Source organism: Pyricularia pennisetigena, chromosome 1, assembly GCF_004337985.1.
Source record: "Pyricularia pennisetigena strain Br36 chromosome 1, whole genome shotgun sequence".
Taxonomy (NCBI): Eukaryota; Fungi; Ascomycota; class Sordariomycetes; order Magnaporthales; family Pyriculariaceae; genus Pyricularia; species Pyricularia pennisetigena.
In genome coordinates this window covers 4824990-4843768 of record NC_043740.1, presented here as the reverse complement: position 1 = coordinate 4843768, position 18779 = coordinate 4824990, and the positions used below count along the sequence as shown (strand labels likewise).

The window sequence follows — 18779 nt, the reverse complement described above, 5'->3', positions numbered from 1 at the left end:
CCATCGCAGTAACTGTTCGAAACAGAAGGAAGAGAAAAGCAGTTGCCATAACGCCACTCCCGTTGTGCCCTGGAAGTATTCCCCTCCACTGCTAAATGTCCAAACAGAAATTCGTGCACAACACAATCCGACCTGCGCGGACCTCAACAGCAGCTTCAACCACAAAACCCGGATCTAGAAGATCCGAGACCAAGCCCTGAGAATAAAGTTGGAAACTACCAATACCAACCCTACGACAGAGAACAGCTGTATCACCTCCCCTGCCCACCTTGGCCGGACCTCGGTCTCTATATATGCATCGTCTGACGACTTGGCGCCCACGATGGCCACCTTGCTCGATGGGAAGCGCCCATCGGTGAGGTACTTGTCCATGAGCTCGTCCTTCTCGTACCAGCGCTCGCGCATCCACTCATCAAACGCCTCTGGGGTGTCGAGCGGGATGTCGGCCACGCGGAAGCGGCGCCAATGGAAGTTGACAGACTTGGGTGGGCGGCCTTCGAAGTAGGTGCTGGAGAGGGTAAAGTATTGCTCGCCAAAATCACCTCGTCTGAAAAAAAAAAAAGACTGTTAGTCATACATACGTACCAACATATATGCCTTTTTTTGGTGACTTTACGAAAAAGACAAGAACGCGACTTACGGAATTCCCTCATATGCAACAGTGCAGTCATACACATAATCTACCGTACCCTTGAGCTCGCTCAGGATGAAGTGCATACCGGTACTGCGAGGAAGCAGCATGTGCTGCGGATTCTTGACGCCAATCTTCTCGGCCCATTTGGCGGATTTGATCATGCCGTTCTTGGATGCGTTGGTACCCTCGGGGAAGAGAAGCAGCCACATGGGGTTCAGGGAACGGCCGGCCGAGGCGCTGGGGTCAGCGCTCGAGGTCTTGAGCTTTTGGAGTCGGTGAGCCAAGCGTGGCTTGTCCACGGCCATCTTGCGCGACATGAAGATGAACCCGTAGAACATCATGCCGGTGCCGATGATGGGTATGTATTTGAGCGACTCTTTGAGGATTATGTAGATCCAACCGTGCATCTGCGGGCTGTTGGCGTAAGCCACCCACCACAGGTACAGCCAGTCCGTGTAGAGTTGGTGGTTGGCGATCATGACCAGCCGCTCGGGGAAGGCGAACTCGACAGTGCCGTCAGGCTTCTGGCGGATCTGGCCGTCCATTGAGTCGTCGCCGCTGATGCGGATTATCGTAGGGCCCCACCACTTGGTCATGGTGGTGATGGTGATTCCAAAGTGCGCCTTGGTCATGGACATCCATGAGTAGTACCAGTCGCGGTTGTACCAGTAAAGCGGCGCACCGATGAACTGGGTGAGCATGATGGTGCAGACGCAGATGGCAAAGTAGGACACAAAGGCGAGGCGCCTGAGGATCGCAACGACCCGGCCATACTTCTCGTCGCCGGCAGGGTGCTCCTGCCGCGCTTCTCGCTTCGTGTCGCTCTTGATTTCGTTCGAGGATGATTTGGGCTTCTTCAGGCCGGATGTGTCTGGGGACAAGTAATGGTCGATATGCGGCTTGGCGACGCGCTCCCGCAGCTCGGCCGCCATTGCGACGGGGGAACAGGGAGGGAGGTGGTGGCGGTGCGATGGTCGTTGGTAAAGGATTGCGGGGTTGTGGGGTTTGCAGAATGTACAGAAAGCCTGTCGAATGGGACCCAAGCTCCCCCCAGAGGCTGCAATCGGTCGTGACGTACCTGTGTACAAAGGTTAATGCTAACCAAAGTACTCTCAACAAGCCACCACGTTGTAAAATTCTTTTAACGAGTTGCAAAGAGACAAGCCGAATCGCTGCAGGGAACTGTCCAACTTTGGCTCAAAGAGAGTGAGCTTTGTAACGAGGCGCAGCGCCCTGGCAGCAGGGCAGGCAGGACGGGCGGGGGCCGGGGCGTCAGTCAAGGTCACTCAAGATCAGACGAGCGCCGACATTCTGGTCCGAGTTGCACCGGTGAAGTTGGGTGAAGCGGCCTTTCTTTAGGTCGGAAGTCTCTGAATCAGGCTATAGATATGTGCATGCCGATCTTTGAAGTAGTCAGTTACTGAATGAAATACAGAAGCAGAAATAGGCTCCCTCTCTCTTGTCACAAGGCGGAAGTAGCGGGAACTTGTGGACCAAGGCCTGGTTCTTTTGCAGCTGCCATTAAACCAGGTCAGGTTTAGCCACCTACTTTAGCACCTTTGAGTTCGTTCTAGGGCCTTCACACAAGGGACTGGACGAATGACGGCCTTTTTTTTTTTTTGTATCCCCCAGGGCAGCTTGCCTGAACGAAGGAACAACTCACGGTTGGATTGACCAAGTTTAAGTCTAACGTCGCAAATGTGATGTGACAGAATGACAGCTTGTGTCAACGGTTCACCAGTAGCGAATTCACTGCGCCGATTACGTCGTGGTGCTATAGGTGGCTACAAGTAATAATACCTGGCTTGTTAATTAGTTGGCTGACTGTGTTTGGCTGGGCTCAGGAGCTGTCATGTTCGAATTTGCAGGCATCACAAGACAGACTACTGGAAGCCTTGATGACTGCAAGACCCACAAAATTGAACCCACTGCATCAGATCTCCCGACTGCGGCGTCGCATTCTAACCAAACCTGGTCAGTGAGCAGGCGACCAGCGGATTCCACAAGCCAGTGAGAAGTGCGCAATTCATGTGAAGCTCCAGGTCAGGAAAAGTATTGCAACAGACTGAGAGTACAAGGTTCTCGCACATCGGCAGGCGCTGGGCTGGCGCACAAGTTAGTGCCGTAGTGCAAAGACCCACAACATCGTGAGCATCTCTACTCAGATTGATCCATCATGTCTATTTCCATTGCATGACAAAACTCGAAAGAAAGTAGCAACGGCCGACTGCAGGACGAAGGCGAAGCAAGGGCAAAAGGAATCTAACCTTCTCTCTAACCGTACCGTATTCCTTTCTCAAAAGACGCCAGACCAAGAAACAAACCGGAATGTAGCTTTGGTGGGCACCCAGGTTTTGGTAAGGGTCCGTAGCGCAGCGCAGTTCGCAGTAAAACCAGCTCTCGCCAAAGCTTGCGCACAGACGTTGCAGCCAAGGTGTGGGGTCGAAGCTCACACCATCGGCAGATTCTCGACATGGTCCAACAATCATCTTTTGGCGAGAGCTCAATCCGTTGTCTTTTTCAACTTCAATGGCGCCCAACAACACTCCGTAAGGGCCATCACTTCATATGCCATGCCCGGCAACATTGAAAATGGCGTCACCGCTGAGGATTCCAGGGGCTTTGCGATTCACAGTCTCAAATAAACACCGCATAGCCGTCCCATCATCGTCGTGGACGAATCTTCGACATGGCTGGGCCAGCCGCAACTTTTCAGCGACCGCCCGCCGGCGTGAAATTCTCGACGTCTCCGTGCTGCCAGACCGCATCGTTCCTAGATACCAGGAAAGCCAAGCATCCTCGCTTCTGCTTCTCCACTGGCCCCAACCGCCGCGAAATATTCTCCTGATCCCCAAGCTGCACGCGCCCCAGGTCACTCTCTCTGCCGTCGCCTTTGCAAAGCACCTGCACAGCAACTACCCGGACCTGAACCTTGTTTTTGAGAGCCGCATCGCCAACGCTATCCACGAAAGCCTGCCATTTCCCATCTACACGGCCAGCGATGCCAGCAGTACCCACAGCTTCCCCAACAAGATTGACCTCGTCACCACCCTCGGGGGCGATGGCACCATTCTGCGTGCTGCCAGCCTCTTCTCCCTTCAGGCCAGCGTCCCGCCGATACTGTCCTTTAGCATGGGCTCCGTCGGCTTCCTGGGCGAGTGGAAGTTTGACGAGTACAAGCGCGCCTGGAGGGAGGTCTACATGAGCGGCAGCGGCGTCGCCGTCGAGGATTTGTACGCGCCCCACACGCAGACGGCCGCCTCGGGCCACGGGCCTGGCGTTGCCGTGTCGCGCATCGGCGAGGACGCCTCACCAGTGAGCCCACCCTGGGGCTGGGAGCGCAGCCCTGGAAAGTCAATGGGTCCAAGCCGGACTTCCAAAATGCTGCTCCGCCACCGCCTCAAGGTCGGAGTCTATGACGAGCACGGCGTGAATATCAACGGCCAGCTCATACCCACCTCGACAGCTCAGCCTGGGTACAGCCAGGCGCCGCCGTCCCTATCCTCACAAGGCGTCTCTTCCTCTCAGTCATCCCTCAACGCCGGCTCCCCACCCGCCATCCATGCCATTAACGAGCTGCTCATCCATCGCGGACCACACCCGCACCTTGCCATTATTGACATCTATCTCAACAACCATTTCCTGACCGAGGCCGTCGCTGACGGCATCCTGATCAGCACCCCAACGGGCTCGACGGCCTACAGCCTCAGCGCAGGCGGCTCTATCATCCACCCGCTCGTCGGCTCGCTTCTCATCACGCCCATCTGTCCGCGCAGTCTGAGCTTCCGTCCGCTTGTCCTGCCCCTGAACACAAAGGTCTCGTTGCGCCTGAGCGACAAGAACCGCGGCCGCGAGCTTGAGGTCAGCATCGACGGCAAGCGCCGAGCCGGCGTCGGCATTGGCATGGAAGTTCACGTCGAAGGCGAAGCTGTGGGCCGCTCCGCCGACGGGACCTGGAAGGGCGGCGTGCCCTGCGTCATCCGCGCCCCTGGCAAGGACGTCGAGGGCGCCGCCGACGACGACGACGGCTGGGTGGGCGGCCTGAACGGTCTGCTCAAGTTCAATTACCCGTTTGGAGAAGCCGGACACTGAATAAGGGGGTAGAGAATACGGGAAAGATGGATGGGATGTTGAAGGAGAAACTTAAAAAAAAAAAAAAAAAAAAAAAAAAAAAAAAAAAAAAAAACGGAAGGGCGCAAAGAGCATGCAGGTTATGCGCTGTACAAAGATACCCCCCGCAATTGTAAAATGCAAGGAAGGATTTCGAGTTTTGTATGTTTCCAGAGAGGCTAGGTTTCAAGGTATTCGGCACATTTTGGGCACCAAGTTTCTTTTGACACGCGGCGTTTGGGGATCTGTATTTCAATATCGGCAATGTAGCATAGAACACCAATGGAACAACTCCGACGATCAAGGGCGTGTTTGGAGAAGGTACACAAAATGGAGCTGGGGCACCGCACCACAAGTGTCGGATTTGCCATCTTAGTGCCCCTTTTCGAATTAAGACCTGAACAATTAGAACTCGGCCTGACAGTTGACCGCAGCCAAGGAATGATCACAACAATCCGAAACTCGGAGGCGAGTTGTTCATCATCAGGTATTCCAGACACTACCGGAACACGGTTGCGCACAAGTTTATCCACGCTTGCACTGCGAGCGTCAACGTGAACAGAAGCTAGAACTTGATTAACTCCTCAATTGACCCCAAAGTCGAATGCCATTGCGCCTTGATGATCCCTTGTTAAGAAGTAGAAATCGTGTGTCCCATCATGCTGATTCATCTCCATGGGGTTTTGCTTTTTTGGCTTTTTTTTGTTTGTTGTGTTCAGTCCAAAGGGGTATGCTGATATAAAGCCTCCCCTCCCTCCCATCGAGGAATACCTGATAACAGAGACAAAAGCCTTTTCCCCTATTCCTATGCCTTCCCATCGCAGGTGAATGTTTTGCAAATGTTTCCCTTGAGCCGCCGCAAACCAACCAGTCTAATTGAAGAGTACGCGAAAATAACAACATAAAGAGCAGATCACACAAAAGCCTAGTAACCATAGGCCTGGAGGGTCTCTGCCGTCTTCTTGTCGACGTTCGCGGTCTTCTTCGACTCGCTGCGCTGACGAGCAGCCAACTTCTTGCGCTCGTAGTAGGCACCAGCCTTTGCTTTTCTCCGCTCCTCCAGCCTGTTGTTGTCGTTAGTATAACTGCTTTTGCAGAACGCGAAGGGGGACGCCATGGAGCTGGTGCAAAGGCTATCGCAAGCCAACGCCCTGATAGATCCGTTCCAGAGAGTTTCACATACCTGGCAACAACGTCCTGGTACTTCCAGCCAACCTCGTGGCTCAGACGGCCAACGGTGCAGTACTTGCGACCGGGCTGCAGTCTAAGGACACGCAGAGCCTGGGGAACGACCATCTTCTTCTGCTTGTCGTAGGGAGGGGGGACACCCTCGAAGACCTTGAGGCGCTCAAGGGCGGCGGTACCGCGGGCAGTCTTGTGGGGCATCATGCCGCGGACGGCCTTGTAGAAGACGCGGGACGGGGCACGGAAGTGGAAGGGACCACCTCGTGTCGGGTTATAACGGGTGATCTTGCGCAGGTGGGCGTGGTACTTGACTGTATATCCATGGTGTCAGTCTTGGCCCATTTACAATGGCACATGCCAAGAGTGGTGACCGGGTGGTATCCAGTCCCCAAGCTCTTTTGCTACCAGTGCCAACTCCTCGCGGTGCTCTCGTCATCGCGGATCGGGATAAAACGTACGCTTAGCGCGGAAGAACTCGCCAGAGATGTTCAGGGCCTCGCAGCGGACGACAACGATCTTCTGGCCCTCAAGCAGCTGCTTGGCGACAATGCTGGCCAAACGACCCAGCAGATGGCCCTTGCCGTCGATGACGACCTGACAAGACGAGACGAGTTAGCAACTCGGTCCACCATTCCTCCTACCCAGTTCCCCCATAGGTCTCATCGCCATGCGTCTCTTCTGTTCGGTTCGGTTTAAAAGCTTCGGAGTCGGCTAGTCGATTTCGTGCGGCGCGCAAGACTGGTTGCAGCACCGCGGTTCGGAGCATAAACAGCGTCGTCCACGATATTCCATAAAGATCCCAGCAGTGAGGTCCAGATTTGTGCACAACCGATCCGGCAGAGAAGAGACGCATCGCAACGGCCGCCTCCAACTGGTGCAGACGTGATATAGGGTTTGCACTCACAACCGACTCGAAGCTCGACATTCTGGCGGTGATATGTGGAAAAGCCGGATATGGAGAAAAAAGAAGAAAAGAAAACCAAACCTCGTGTCGGCTACGAAGTTTGTTGTTGCCCAATTACTTTACCTTTCGGGGGCGGCGTTGTTGGGTGTGAAGTTCCGTTGATACTCGTCACCTAGGGCAAAATTATTGCTTGTAGTGTTGGGCCGGCCGGTCAGTGTGATAGGGCTCAATCGGCCTGCGGAGGGGCCGAGGATTGTGGATGCCTAAGGCATCTTAGGGTTTTGAGTGGAGGTCAGCTGATCCAGGCTGAATGAGCGCGGGGTGATTGCGACGGATGACCCCACCTTGAATTAGACACTGCGACTGCTTGGACCATTTCGTTCAGACTCAGGACTGTCGGCTACCCTGTAACAACCAGCTGATCAGCTCGATCTGCAATAAATGTTGCCCAACGAGAGAAAACCAGAAGCATGTGACCAACTGGCGATAACATTGACAGGAAAAATTGGACACAACAGAGCCTTTGACTGTGATGCAACAAAGGAATAAACGACCTCGTAAAAGACCATAAAAGGTTACAATGGGAACAGGAGATTATTTTGTAGTCTAAACATGAAATGCAAACCGCCGAAAGATGCCATGACCATGAATCCGTAATTGTTGTCATAAGGAAAATTGCCATGAATACATCAGGGCTATACCAATAAATTCTGCTGTCCCTTGAGAAAAGTATGTGCTTTCTCAGTATCTCCTAGCCTCCAGAGTTTTCAACCCCGTACATCTGATCATTTGGCATCAGGAGAATATTTGTCCACCGGCTTCAGCACCTCTTGCACGTACTTGACCAGCTCCCTTCTCCTCGTTCTGATGCTGTCATCGCCGCCAGTGTCAATTTCGTCCAGTTTCAGAAGCACCTTCTGCAGCACCGTCTCCGAAATCTTGCGGTACTCTTCGACGCATTTCTTGGGATCGTCCGGCGGGTTGGAAACAAACTGCTCGCATATCGGCCGTAGGGTCTCGTCAAAGTTTTCTTGGATCTTGTTAAGCTTATCCATGGCGCTGTTGGGAGCGGCCGGGATTAATGGGGGCTTAGGAACAGCGATGGTGGTGCCAGTGGCCGGGCGCTCTGGCGACCGCGTCCTGCTCACGGACGGTGCCCGCTGCCTCCTCTGCTCTGGTTCGGGCACCGACAATCCGATGCTGGAGCTGCTCTCGCGTGGGCTAGGGTCCCGGTGCTTCTTCCGGCTGCGCCTGCTCTTCTTCTTCCCACTCTTGCCATCGGTATCCTCACCCTGTACCACCACAATCTCCTCGCTCGTCTCGCTGCTGCTCCTACCGCCGCCGACATCTACGTCGTCATCGGGCAGTACAATCATGATTTCGCTCTTGTTCTTGACGCCGTAGTTGCACACGGGCTCCTCATCGTCCTTGAGCTGCTTGCCCTTGTAGTACATCTTGAGGTTGTTGGTTTGCCTGTTGGAAAGCTTCATTACCAGCTGGGCGCGGTCGCGGATGTCGCCGGCGATCAGCTTCCCGTCGCCTATGGAGTAGGCAGGAAAGTGTTCCGGATATGTGATTCCCCGATGTTTGATGAGAATTATGTCATCGTCGGGTATCTCGAGGGAGGGCTCGAACCGACCCATGCGTTGGTTGCTCGAGCGCGGATCATAGTATCGCGATCGATCAATGTTGTGGTTCTCGAGATCCTGAGACGTGATGTAGCTAAAGTCCTCATCCATAATGTCAGGCGGCTGCCCATCGTGGCCCAGGTTCGAGCCGAAAGGCGAGATGGGGCCTCGTCCACCGTACCCGCCGGACCAGCCAAATCGCGGTCTCCTGTCCATCTTGTCGCCGGACTTGGAACGCGCTGCCACAGTTGGTAGCGCTCCTAGCAGTAGAATGACGGCAAAGGCCCCAGAGAGGGTAGCCGGCGAGATGGCAATGCCGGTAGTGGTGTGCAGATACTCTGTCAGGTTCTGGAGAATAGAAGTGGCTACGTTGACGATATCGTTTGCAAATGCACCCGTGGATGCTAGAAATCCTTGATCGGAAGCCACCTTGACTAAATTCGCCCCCCAAAGAGGACGCAAACCGGAGAGGTTGTTGTAGTTTTGGGGTTGGGCGTGGAGCTGGTTAGGCAGGTGGATTGTAGTGACTGCGGCACTTGTCGTGACTTGATTTTAACCCGTTTTTTTCTTTTTTGATTTTTGGGGTGTCCGGGGTCAAGTCACCGTGGGATAGCAAAATGCCGTTACGGGTGACAAAGGCGCTACGGATGAGACTGACGAGGGGGCGGAATACACCAAAAACAGACCGTTTGGGCAAAAATATAGATAGGTACGTTAAGCGATCTGTGCTGTACTGTTGGGTGGCCGTGGGTTAGTGGCGGGCCCGGGCTGGAGCAAAAGGCGAATCGGCGCAAAGCAGAAAAAAAAAAGGTATAGCCAGAGGCTGGCGATTTTCCGGAACGGCGATTTGGGCCCAGTTGATCAGCACCCTGCAGTAATGGTAGAAACCTGACTACTTCAGGGATCTCTTGTCGGGGGTTTTCTGGCTGCAGGAAAGCGACGGGGAACAGGCTGCTTGAAAAGTTGGAGTGGTGCTTTGTTAGGGTGGGTGAGTGGGCTTTTTTCTTCTTGCGACCCAACGACCACGAGGCTACATCTGACGTTGATTTCAGCCAAGACGCCTTACCTCATCATGGCACTAACAGTAACGGCTGATTGTTCCATTCCATTCAAAACGGTAATGACGTTGATTATGTACTCTCTACGTTTGATTGCTATGTACCAGGCACTCATTGGTTTCTGAGCCCCGTATTCTTTATCCTCAGATTGCCCTGTTTACTTGGTTTTCTCCAGTCAGGTTTGAGGCGTTCCATTTCGTTGATCTGATGCATATCAAGAGCGTCGTTAGCAGATCTGATTTCGGTGTTCCCATGCAAACCCATGCCTAGACAAGACCGGTTTGTTTCTAGTGGACGGGTTCTTCCGTAAGCTTCCGTATCACAACTATCAAAGAGAAATATACTTTTATCGCCTCATTCAGTTCCTATACCAATGCTGCGGGTCTTTGTATCACTAAAACCACGCGGCCCATACATTGAACGGAAGGAAAACATCGCACACAAGTGATACGGTGTTCGCTATCCCTGGTGCGTTGCATATCCAGGAAACCGTGGCATTAGGTAAACGATGCACCAAATTTGCTAACGCAGAGACCCCTCGGTCCAAGATCATTGTCTGCATGACTCGAAGGTCCCTATGTGGGACGCTGCGTGAACGTGATGCAACCAACCGGAGTCTGGGCTTTTCTTGCCACGGTTTAGTTGGGGAAGATTCAGAGGGTTAGGGGTGATATTGGGTTAGGTGTTTCTGCAGTCAGTGCTTGTCGATTTGGATTGTCAAAGGTCATAGCAAGAGACTGAATTTGTAATCCTGGAGTGAGAACTTAAAATCCTTCATTACTAGCTGTCATCGGCGCGGAGAACTTTGATATTTTTTTTTTAAAAAAAAAAAAAAACAAAAAAAAACAAAAAAACAACCAAGGAGGTGAGGATTTCCATTTGGTATACCTCAATGCTGTATCAATTGGATTGTATCCAAATGCCATCATCATCACTGCGGCGCCTTTGCGGGGCTGATAGCAACCAGCGATAAAATCCTTTTCTTTTGTAAACATAACGCGTGGAATACGCGCTTCGTGAAATCAATCTATTAGAAGTTCAGTTTCAGTTAGCAGCTCATTTATACACGTGCAGGGGTGACAAATCAAAGCTGCCTAAACCTCTAAGCATTAATACCGCTCAAGTCGCCGATTGCACCATCGCATACCGCGCCACTCAAGTCGCAGGCGTAAAACCGCAAAACGTCAAGCCCGAACACCGACGTCAGAGACTCCATCCTTGCTATAAAGATCCGGCGACCCCTCCAAAAACCCGCAGACAACCTCGCTCCGGCGCATCGGAACGTCACCACACCACATGTCTACTTTCTTCCGCCGTTTATTCTACTCAACAACGCCCGCCATGTCTGAAGCAGCAAAGCAAAAGGCTCAAAAGCTCATTGACGAGAACGCCGTCATGGTGTTCAGCAAGTCATACTGCCCCTACTGCACCGCCACAAAGTCGAAGCTCAAGGGCATGGGCGCAAAGTACAACGTCCTCGAGCTGGATCAGATTAGTAAGTTTGACTCCGGCGACAGCCGCGCATACTTCTCTTATGGCTTCCTTGCATGCTCCTTCGCTCGTTACTAACGCACCATTGCAACAGACGACGGCAGCGCCATCCAGGATGCACTTCAGGAGATGACCGGTCAGCGCTCGGTTCCCAACATTTTCATCGGCCAGAAGCACATTGGCGGCAACTCGGATTTCCAAGCACTCAGTGACTCGGAAAACTTGATCAAGGCAGCAGGTGCTTTGTGAGAACACCACAAGCATTGTCTTTTTTTTGTGCAGCACACAGCTTACATGCTGTATTACATACCAACATAGAGGCTGAGACTGTTACTGGCGATAGGGGCAAGCGTACGGGTAGTTCGTCGCTGTGAACTGCGCGGGATTCAGGGCTATCTAGTTAGACCAACCACAATAAACATAATCCAACTTGTGTGTTTCAACTACAACCTTTTTTTTCTCTCTCAAGTTTCGACGATTTAACCCTCTGCGTCAATGATCATGTCATAACCACATCATTCACGGGGAGTATGTTCTATTGACGTGGATTTGTCCAAGATCTTGCTGCCACCTTTTTGTGCCTGAAATGCTCTCGGTAATGTTTTACATGCACTTTCTGTGCCATTCTACTCCATTTACAAATGGTAGTTACAAAACCTGGGTGGCAACAGTGCCTACCGGTCTTTCAACAAATTCCAGGACGCCGTCGGCAATGCTCTTCCTCGCCGGCTCGCTAGCCACATTCTTGCCGGCCAGGTAGTTGAGCCACAAGGCACGCGAGACCCGCTCGTCGCCCACGGTCCCAATGACCTCCCTGTTCTTGCCATCATCATACATCACCGTCAGTCTGCCGCCGTCCTCCCGAATCAATAGCAGCTCCTTCGACTTTGGCACCTTGCCACGGTTGAAGACCTGGCGGAAGGCGCGCATGGACTCGCCAAAGGCATCCTTGTTCACCTTGACCAGATCACCACCGGCATTGCTGCCAGCCTCTTCCAGAAGTTTATCCGACCTGGCCTGGATGGCACGCACGAAGCCGTCGCGCAGGTGGTGGAAGTCCGTATCGCGCACGGGTAGGATGCGGAAGGCGGAGCGGGCGGGGATTCCATCACGCAAGAGCTCGTTCCAAATGGCCTCGCCCTCGACGGGGTCGAGGAGGGCCTTGTGCAGGTCGCCCTTCTCGCCAGCCACAAGGGTCGTCGCGATCGGGTTCACACGTTTCACGAGCCGGGACTGCAAGGCGGCGATGTCGGCCGTCGCGACGTAGAAGCCGACGACGTAGACGTTAATCCCGATGAATGTCACGGAGCGTGTGCCTAGCCCGACGAGTGTGTACTCGGTCGTCTGCTGGGTGGGAGAAGGGTTTACGACAATCGGAGGGGCGAGGGGATCGGCAGCCGCCGACGATGCCCTGTTCTCAGACATAGTCGGAAGATCTATAGTTCTTGGGAAGTACTCGACGGTCTTGTTGCCTGTCGGCACGAGCTCACGGCCCTGCTCGTCGTGCAGGACGACCTTTCTGTTGCCGCCATCGAGGAGGGGATCGTTGGGAGGAAGTGTCGAATCAAGCTTCGCCGGCTTGTTGTCGATCGCCACCTTGAGCTTGTAGGCCGTGTAGACGAACGATATGATGCCTGCTATAGCACCGGCAGTCAGGAAGGTTCGGCGCATCTGATTGTACTCATGGCTCTCCTGGGCAAGCCGCTGCACGTTGAGCTCCTCCCTAGCGCGGCCAGGTGAAGATCTGCTGCGGCGGGAGAAAATGGTCCGGCTTTGCGGTAATTGCTGGCGCCGCGGCAGCGCCCGCAGGCAGCGTGAGGCTGGTTGGCGCAGCATGATGCACACTTCTCAAAGTGGAAATTGCTCGCGATAGGATTGAACTCGGAGCTGGTTTTGGGTCTACATTTTTTTTTTTCCTCTACATCGTATGAGGCGCAGACGTCACCGCGTCTGGAGCGGCAGAAACAGCACTATGGGCCGGGGGTGCTGCCAAACGCCAAGCTAAAGCCCCACAATGGCACGATGCATGCATGCTGTACAGACGAACCGTGCAGCCTGCATCCCGCCTTCGCACTCGTATTTGCTTGTCCAAGGCATTTAGATTTAAATTTCCCAACAAGTCCCCTACCCCTTGACCCTATGAGAGCGTAGCATGTATGCATCATGTAGGGCGTCTGCGTGGCTAGCACTAAGCAGACCTGGAAGAGAATCCCCTGCATTGCTTTTGTACAAGTGGCAGGCACACCAGTAGTAAGCAGTACATGTTAGGCGGGGGATTATCAGGACAACCCAAAGAAATTAAAACATATATGTATATTTTACAGTATTTTGGCCATTCGTATCTGAATCTTCGGCGCGACAGTTGAGATAATGTTATCGGCTTTCGAACAAAGCAAGCTCCATATTATTTCTAAGCTCCGCATCCGCATTGCAGCAGACTGTACCAAATCTCTGGGTTGGACAGGGCCGATCAAACTGATTCAGACAGAGAGACATTTACGATACGAGTGATCTAAAGTAGCTGGTATATGACTAGGCACATAGGCAGGTAGGCCTAGGCTAGTCTGGTCTGAGGTACGCCTGGGGCCCTGAGTGCTTCCGCGTGATGCCCGAGCTCTAACGAATGATAATCAACCAGTCATCCATGGCAAAATGTAAACAAGTCGCATGGAACAGGCGCGTGCTACAAGCCTTGGGGGAACCAGGCAGGGTTACAGAGAGTATCCAGTTCGACAGTGCAGCAACTCGTGGAAAGATCAGAGGATAGGTAGGCGACCGCGCGCGCGCATGGAACAATTGTTTTGTTGTTGGCTTTCGCAGTGGGGAGAGAGAAAGAGAGAAAGAGAAATCTGGCTGCATCACAGTTCTCAACAGGCAGGATATGTGCGTCATGTGTGGAGCCCGTATCGATTGGCCATCCCAACCTGGATTCTATCGCAGTCCGGTGACATGCGTCTCGTTCGTTGTGCGTCGACATGGATGGAATGGACTGGTGCGAAATTCGGTGGGTGCACGTGGAAACCTTGTGCGTGATGTCGGGGACACGGCCTTCCGCTTCGCCGTTATTTCGAATGGGAAACAAAAACACTCGAGCTTTCCTTGCATGCATTCGTCGAAAGTGCACCCCGCGCATCACGGTACAGCACGACTAATTCTAAGACATGGCTGTCTGTCAACGTCAATAGTCTAGGTACTTTGGACGCACCTGGCACTCGAGGCATCTTGAGCCGACTTTGAGTTGACATGACGGAGGCAGCTCGCTGGCCCAAGCTTGCCTTGGAGCTCGAACGCGCTTGGGATATGGAAACAGCTCATGTTTGCATCTGGGAAAAAGGTGGGAGGACGGTATCAAGTAAACTGTTGTGTTCGGCGTGTGCTGCCAGCGAATCTGGAGCTATCAGGAAAAGAAAAAGAAATAAATACAACAAACTGAGATGAACCAAGGAAACATCCTTGTCATGGAAGTCAAAGCAAAGAATCAACACGGCAACAAATTGTAGAGCACCTAGATAAACCTACGACCAAATACCAGACACAGACAACTCACCAAAGTGAACCGAACTGAGTTAATCTCAAATTTAGGCACCTTGTTGAACAACAAACCGTACTTACTTACTTACTGTAGGTTGTCGGTCCTCACTCTCAGTGGCTGGAGGTGCGTTTAGCTCGCTATAGATCGCGCCTCTCCCATTTTCGACACTTGGGATTGGTCAGTGCTCGGCGCAGCGGCGTCCAGTAAACTGCTACGGGCTGGCAAGTGCTCCAAGAATATCCCTCCCTCCACTCCCCAGTCAGAAACCCCCCCGCTTGACGACATTCCGAAACCCCCAATTTCGAACCCGACGTCGCCCATTCATTCAAACACGTCCTCAACTGCATCTCGATCACCTGTCGTGGATCTATCTGCTTTTGCGCTTTTGTCCGTCCAGAACGCGTCAGGCGAATCAATAAAGCACCCAACACAGCCAGCCCGCGCAAACGCACAAAGCAAACAATAAGCCCGACTTCGAACCCACCGACCATCGATCTGTGGCACGCCCGCCATGTCATCGGGTGCCGCTGGGCTCGGGCATGAGACGGCCCGGGGCCTTGACGCTCACGGCGGCGTCTCTGTTCGTTCTGCACGCGGCCATCACCACGCGCCGTCGCTAGATGCCATCGCTACCCAGAATACCGAGATTGAGGACTCGCGATCGTCGTCGTCGACCAACTCGCCCGTGCCCAACGAGAATGAAGAATCCGACTTTTTCCTTGGCGCCAACGATTCCCAATCGTCCCTCGGTGTCCCCAACCTGCAAGATATGCAAGTGACGGACGATTATGATTGTCTGGCGGCGGTCAACAAACTTCCCAATGAGATTCTCATCAGCATCTTCTCGCGCCTCTCGTCGACGGCTGACCTGCGCAACTGCATGTTGACATGTAAGCGCTGGGCCCGCAATACAGTCGACCAACTATGGCACCGGCCATCTTGCACTAGCTGGGACAGGCACGCTATGATCTGCCGAACCCTCACCATCGAATACCCATACTTTTCCTACAAGCACTTTGTCAAGCGACTGAATCTTGCCCAGCTGGCCGAGAAAGTCAACGATGGAAGCGTCATGCCTCTGGCCGTCTGCAACAGGGTCGAGCGCCTGACGCTGCCCAACTGCAAGGGCCTCACCGATTCCGGCTTGACCGCCCTTGTCACGAACAACGATCACTTGCTAGCGCTTGACATGTCGGGAGTTGAGCAGGCTACGGATGCCTCTATACTTGCTATCGCAGAGCACTGCAGGAGGCTCCAGGGCCTCAACGTCTCAGGATGCATCCGGATCTCCAACGAGGCAATGGCGGTTCTTGCCCAGAGTTGTCGATACATCAAAAGGGTATGTTCTCTCCCATATCAAACCTAGAGACTATCTGTCTATGACTATAGACTGACATGCACCCCATAGTTAAAACTCAACGAGTGTAGGCAACTCGGTGACGAAGCTGTCTTGGCATTTGCCGAGCATTGTCCCAACCTACTCGAGATTGATCTCCTGCAGTGTCGACTGGTGGGAAATGCGTCCATTACTGCTTTGCTTTCCAAGGGACAGTCGTTGCGGGAACTCCGGCTTGTCTTTTGCGAACTCATTGACGATGGCGCTTTCCTTTCTCTGCCACGAAACCGGACCTACGAGCACTTGAGGATCCTCGATCTCACCTCGTGCATACAATTGACAGACCGCGCCGTGGAGAGAATCATCGAGGTGGCTCCGCGCCTTCGCAACCTAGTCCTCTCGAAATGTAGGGCTATTACGGACACGGCCGTCTACGCCATCTCCCGACTGGGCAAGAACCTGCACTATGTACATTTGGGCCACTGCCAGAACATAACAGACGAGGCCGTCAAGCGGTTGGTGCATTGCTGCACTCGTATCCGCTACATTGATCTCGGCTGTTGCATCCACCTGACAGACGAGTCCGTCACAAAGTTGGCGACTCTTCCTAAGCTAAAGCGTATTGGGCTGGTCAAGTGTTCTGGAATCACGGATGAGAGCATTTTGGCACTTGCTAAGGCCAACCAGAAGCATCGTCAGCGCCGAGACCATCAAGGAAATCCCATTCACGGTTCTTTCCACAGCCAGAGCAGCCTTGAACGTGTGCATCTAAGTTACTGCACCAACTTGACATTGAGGGTGAGTCGCTTGCACTCTGTTCAGTTTGCAGACTGAGACAACATGTTTTCGCCCGGATGGCCGCGCCAGCACAGATACTAACTTTTTTGCTTGTTGCGCAGGGAATTATTAAACTGCTTCAAGCATGCCCTAAATTGACACATCTCAGCTTGACGGGCGTTCAGGCATTCCTGAGAGACGACTTGGCTCAATTTTGCCGCGATGCACCTCAAGGTTTGCGCGCCTCCCTTGAACGTGGTTTCAAGATATGATCTCGGATAATGTGCTGACAGGCTGTCTGCAGAGTTTACCGAGAACCAGCGCAACGTCTTCTGCGTCTTTTCGGGCCAAGGCGTTGTCAGCCTTCGTCGATACTTGAATACCAACTTGTTTGATGACTTTCACGACAGACCTGCACGGCGTCATTCGATTCCGGGCGGCGGCGTGCACACCCACCCACCGGGTGCCGTTGCAGACCTTCACGCAACACTGGACGCATCTTTTGACGACCAAGAACCCGACACTGTAGATGACGACGCGGCATACGATGCAGACATGGCGATGGAGGGCGCGATCCCACCGCCACCGCCTCCGCCACCCGCACCGGGCGCGCCCAATATCCATTACCAAAGTGTATTTCCCGGGTACATAGCACCTGACGCAACCGCAACTCTCGAAGGCGGACTTGCCGGCCCGTCGCATGGTATTTCACAACAGGAAGGATCCAACTCCGGCGCAAGTGGACTAAACGCCCCAAGGGCTGATGTGTTTCCTGGCGGTTCGAACCAATTTCTGAATCACGACAGGGCCAGAGGTGTGTCATCTCTGGCACAGACTCCCATGATGCAAGATGAAGGCTTTACGGGTGTAAGCGGGTTGGAGGCCGGCATGGCGGGTCCTACGCCGTCCACAAGTATGGGATCAAGACACAATGTGGCCGAGGATATCAGTCCTGTGTCTTCCAACGGAAACACACCCGAGCCGCCTGCATAGCCATAATGAGACTGAGGGAGAGTTGAAAATTGGGCAAAAATAAGTGCCTATGGAGCGATTTTATCGAGGCGGAAGTGGGCAAAATGTCAAGATGGGTAACAAGAGCGGCCATCTTGGTTTATAAGTTGTAGCTCTCTCTTTCTCACCGGCTTTGACTTTCCCGTCTTTCAGTCTTCGTTATCGATTTGATTGCTTGTCGAAGTTTTTTGTTTGTGTTTCATTCTTCCAAGGTTTTAGACTGTTCACGACCGGATCGTTCCAGGGAAACTCGAAAGATATATTTATTCAAACTGAAATGCAAGGGGTATGGCATTGCGAGTTAGTCGTGTTATGACGTTGGAAGGAGGTTTCTTATCCTATTTTTTTGTTTTCCTGTGCCATGTCAGTGGGTTGGTGGTGCAAGCTATACACAACCTCGGTTTTTCCCCAGCGAGCGCAGATGACAAGTCGTCAGCTTATATGGAGTATCTGTTTGGTATAGTCTGGGCAGCTTAGCGGCCAGCCAGAAGAAGATGAGGGTGGTATATCACAGCATGCAGACAAGGAATATGGGATTTGTTCTTTGTTTTTTTTTTTTTTCTCTCTTCCTTTTGTCTTCTTTGTTTTTCGTTTCTCATCCTTTGGGGGTTGTGTGAGCATGCATGCTGAGTGTATTGGGATGTGCAATCAAGCGAAGAAGTATTGCTCATTCATCTGTTGTTCGCTTTTGAGTTGTGTCCTTCATCCATTGAGAATGAGAACTTGGGTTGGGCGTTTCGTTGATTCTTCTTTTATTTTTTTATTTTTCTTTTCCCTCGTTCCTCTTGTCCTCTCTTCTACAGGTGTCTTGTGTTGCAAGGGCTCTTGTCATAACTTGATTGCTGCGTGATGTGCGACATGATTGATTTTATAGAGGGGGCGAATGGATGGGGGAATGAGGGTTCAAGGACTTGTGTCGAGGAAAAGAGACAAGAGGGAGAGAGAGAGCGGGCTGTGAACAGTACCGGCTTCCCTGTTAGAAGGAAGATCCTGTAAGAGATTAGAACAAGAGAAGAAAACTGGGAAATTTGTCTTGTTATCCCGTTGCATTCAATGACAATGCGTCTCTTTTTTTTCTCTCTCTCTCTCTCTCTCTCTCTCTCTCTTTTCCCA

At 52.8% G+C, this 18779-nt stretch overlaps 7 protein-coding genes across 7 annotated transcripts; 3 read left to right on the top strand and 4 right to left on the bottom strand.

Annotated features, from left to right (window-relative positions):
• Window positions 1-174: 174 nt before the first annotated feature.
• PpBr36_07910 (uncharacterized protein) lies at window positions 175-1566 on the bottom strand (the record flags this gene model as incomplete). Its single annotated transcript, XM_029895043.1, has 2 exons — window positions 175-547; window positions 641-1566. The coding sequence occupies 2 exons, from the start codon at window positions 1564-1566 to the stop codon at window positions 175-177; spliced, it is 1299 nt and encodes a 432-aa protein (XP_029748056.1).
• Window positions 1567-3226: 1660 nt separating this feature from the next.
• PpBr36_07909 (uncharacterized protein) lies at window positions 3227-4726 on the top strand (the record flags this gene model as incomplete). The annotated part of the gene is made up of 1 exon (XM_029895042.1): window positions 3227-4726. One exon carries the CDS (start codon window positions 3227-3229, stop codon window positions 4724-4726), a length of 1500 nt encoding a protein of 499 aa, XP_029748639.1.
• Window positions 4727-5669: 943 nt separating this feature from the next.
• Window positions 5670-6854, bottom strand: PpBr36_07908 (uncharacterized protein; the record flags this gene model as incomplete). Its single annotated transcript, XM_029895041.1, has 4 exons — window positions 5670-5808; window positions 5928-6240; window positions 6388-6523; window positions 6834-6854. 4 exons carry the CDS (start codon window positions 6852-6854, stop codon window positions 5670-5672), a joined length of 609 nt encoding a protein of 202 aa, XP_029748638.1.
• Window positions 6855-7618: 764 nt separating this feature from the next.
• PpBr36_07907 (uncharacterized protein) lies at window positions 7619-8983 on the bottom strand (the record flags this gene model as incomplete). The annotated part of the gene is made up of 1 exon (XM_029895040.1): window positions 7619-8983. The coding sequence occupies exon 1, from the start codon at window positions 8675-8677 to the stop codon at window positions 7619-7621; it is 1059 nt and encodes a 352-aa protein (XP_029748641.1). The 5' UTR covers window positions 8678-8983.
• Window positions 8984-10815: 1832 nt separating this feature from the next.
• On the top strand, window positions 10816-11259 carry PpBr36_07906 (uncharacterized protein; the record flags this gene model as incomplete). Its single annotated transcript, XM_029895039.1, has 2 exons — window positions 10816-11014; window positions 11105-11259. 2 exons carry the CDS (start codon window positions 10816-10818, stop codon window positions 11257-11259), a joined length of 354 nt encoding a protein of 117 aa, XP_029748640.1.
• A 399-nt stretch (window positions 11260-11658) lies between these two features.
• On the bottom strand, window positions 11659-12846 carry PpBr36_07905 (uncharacterized protein; the record flags this gene model as incomplete). The annotated part of the gene is made up of 1 exon (XM_029895038.1): window positions 11659-12846. One exon carries the CDS (start codon window positions 12844-12846, stop codon window positions 11659-11661), a length of 1188 nt encoding a protein of 395 aa, XP_029748643.1.
• Window positions 12847-15053: 2207 nt separating this feature from the next.
• Window positions 15054-17648, top strand: PpBr36_07904 (uncharacterized protein; the record flags this gene model as incomplete). Its single annotated transcript, XM_029895037.1, has 4 exons — window positions 15054-15881; window positions 15951-16676; window positions 16778-16889; window positions 16960-17648. The coding sequence occupies 4 exons, from the start codon at window positions 15054-15056 to the stop codon at window positions 17646-17648; spliced, it is 2355 nt and encodes a 784-aa protein (XP_029748642.1).
• Window positions 17649-18779: the final 1131 nt, after the last annotated feature.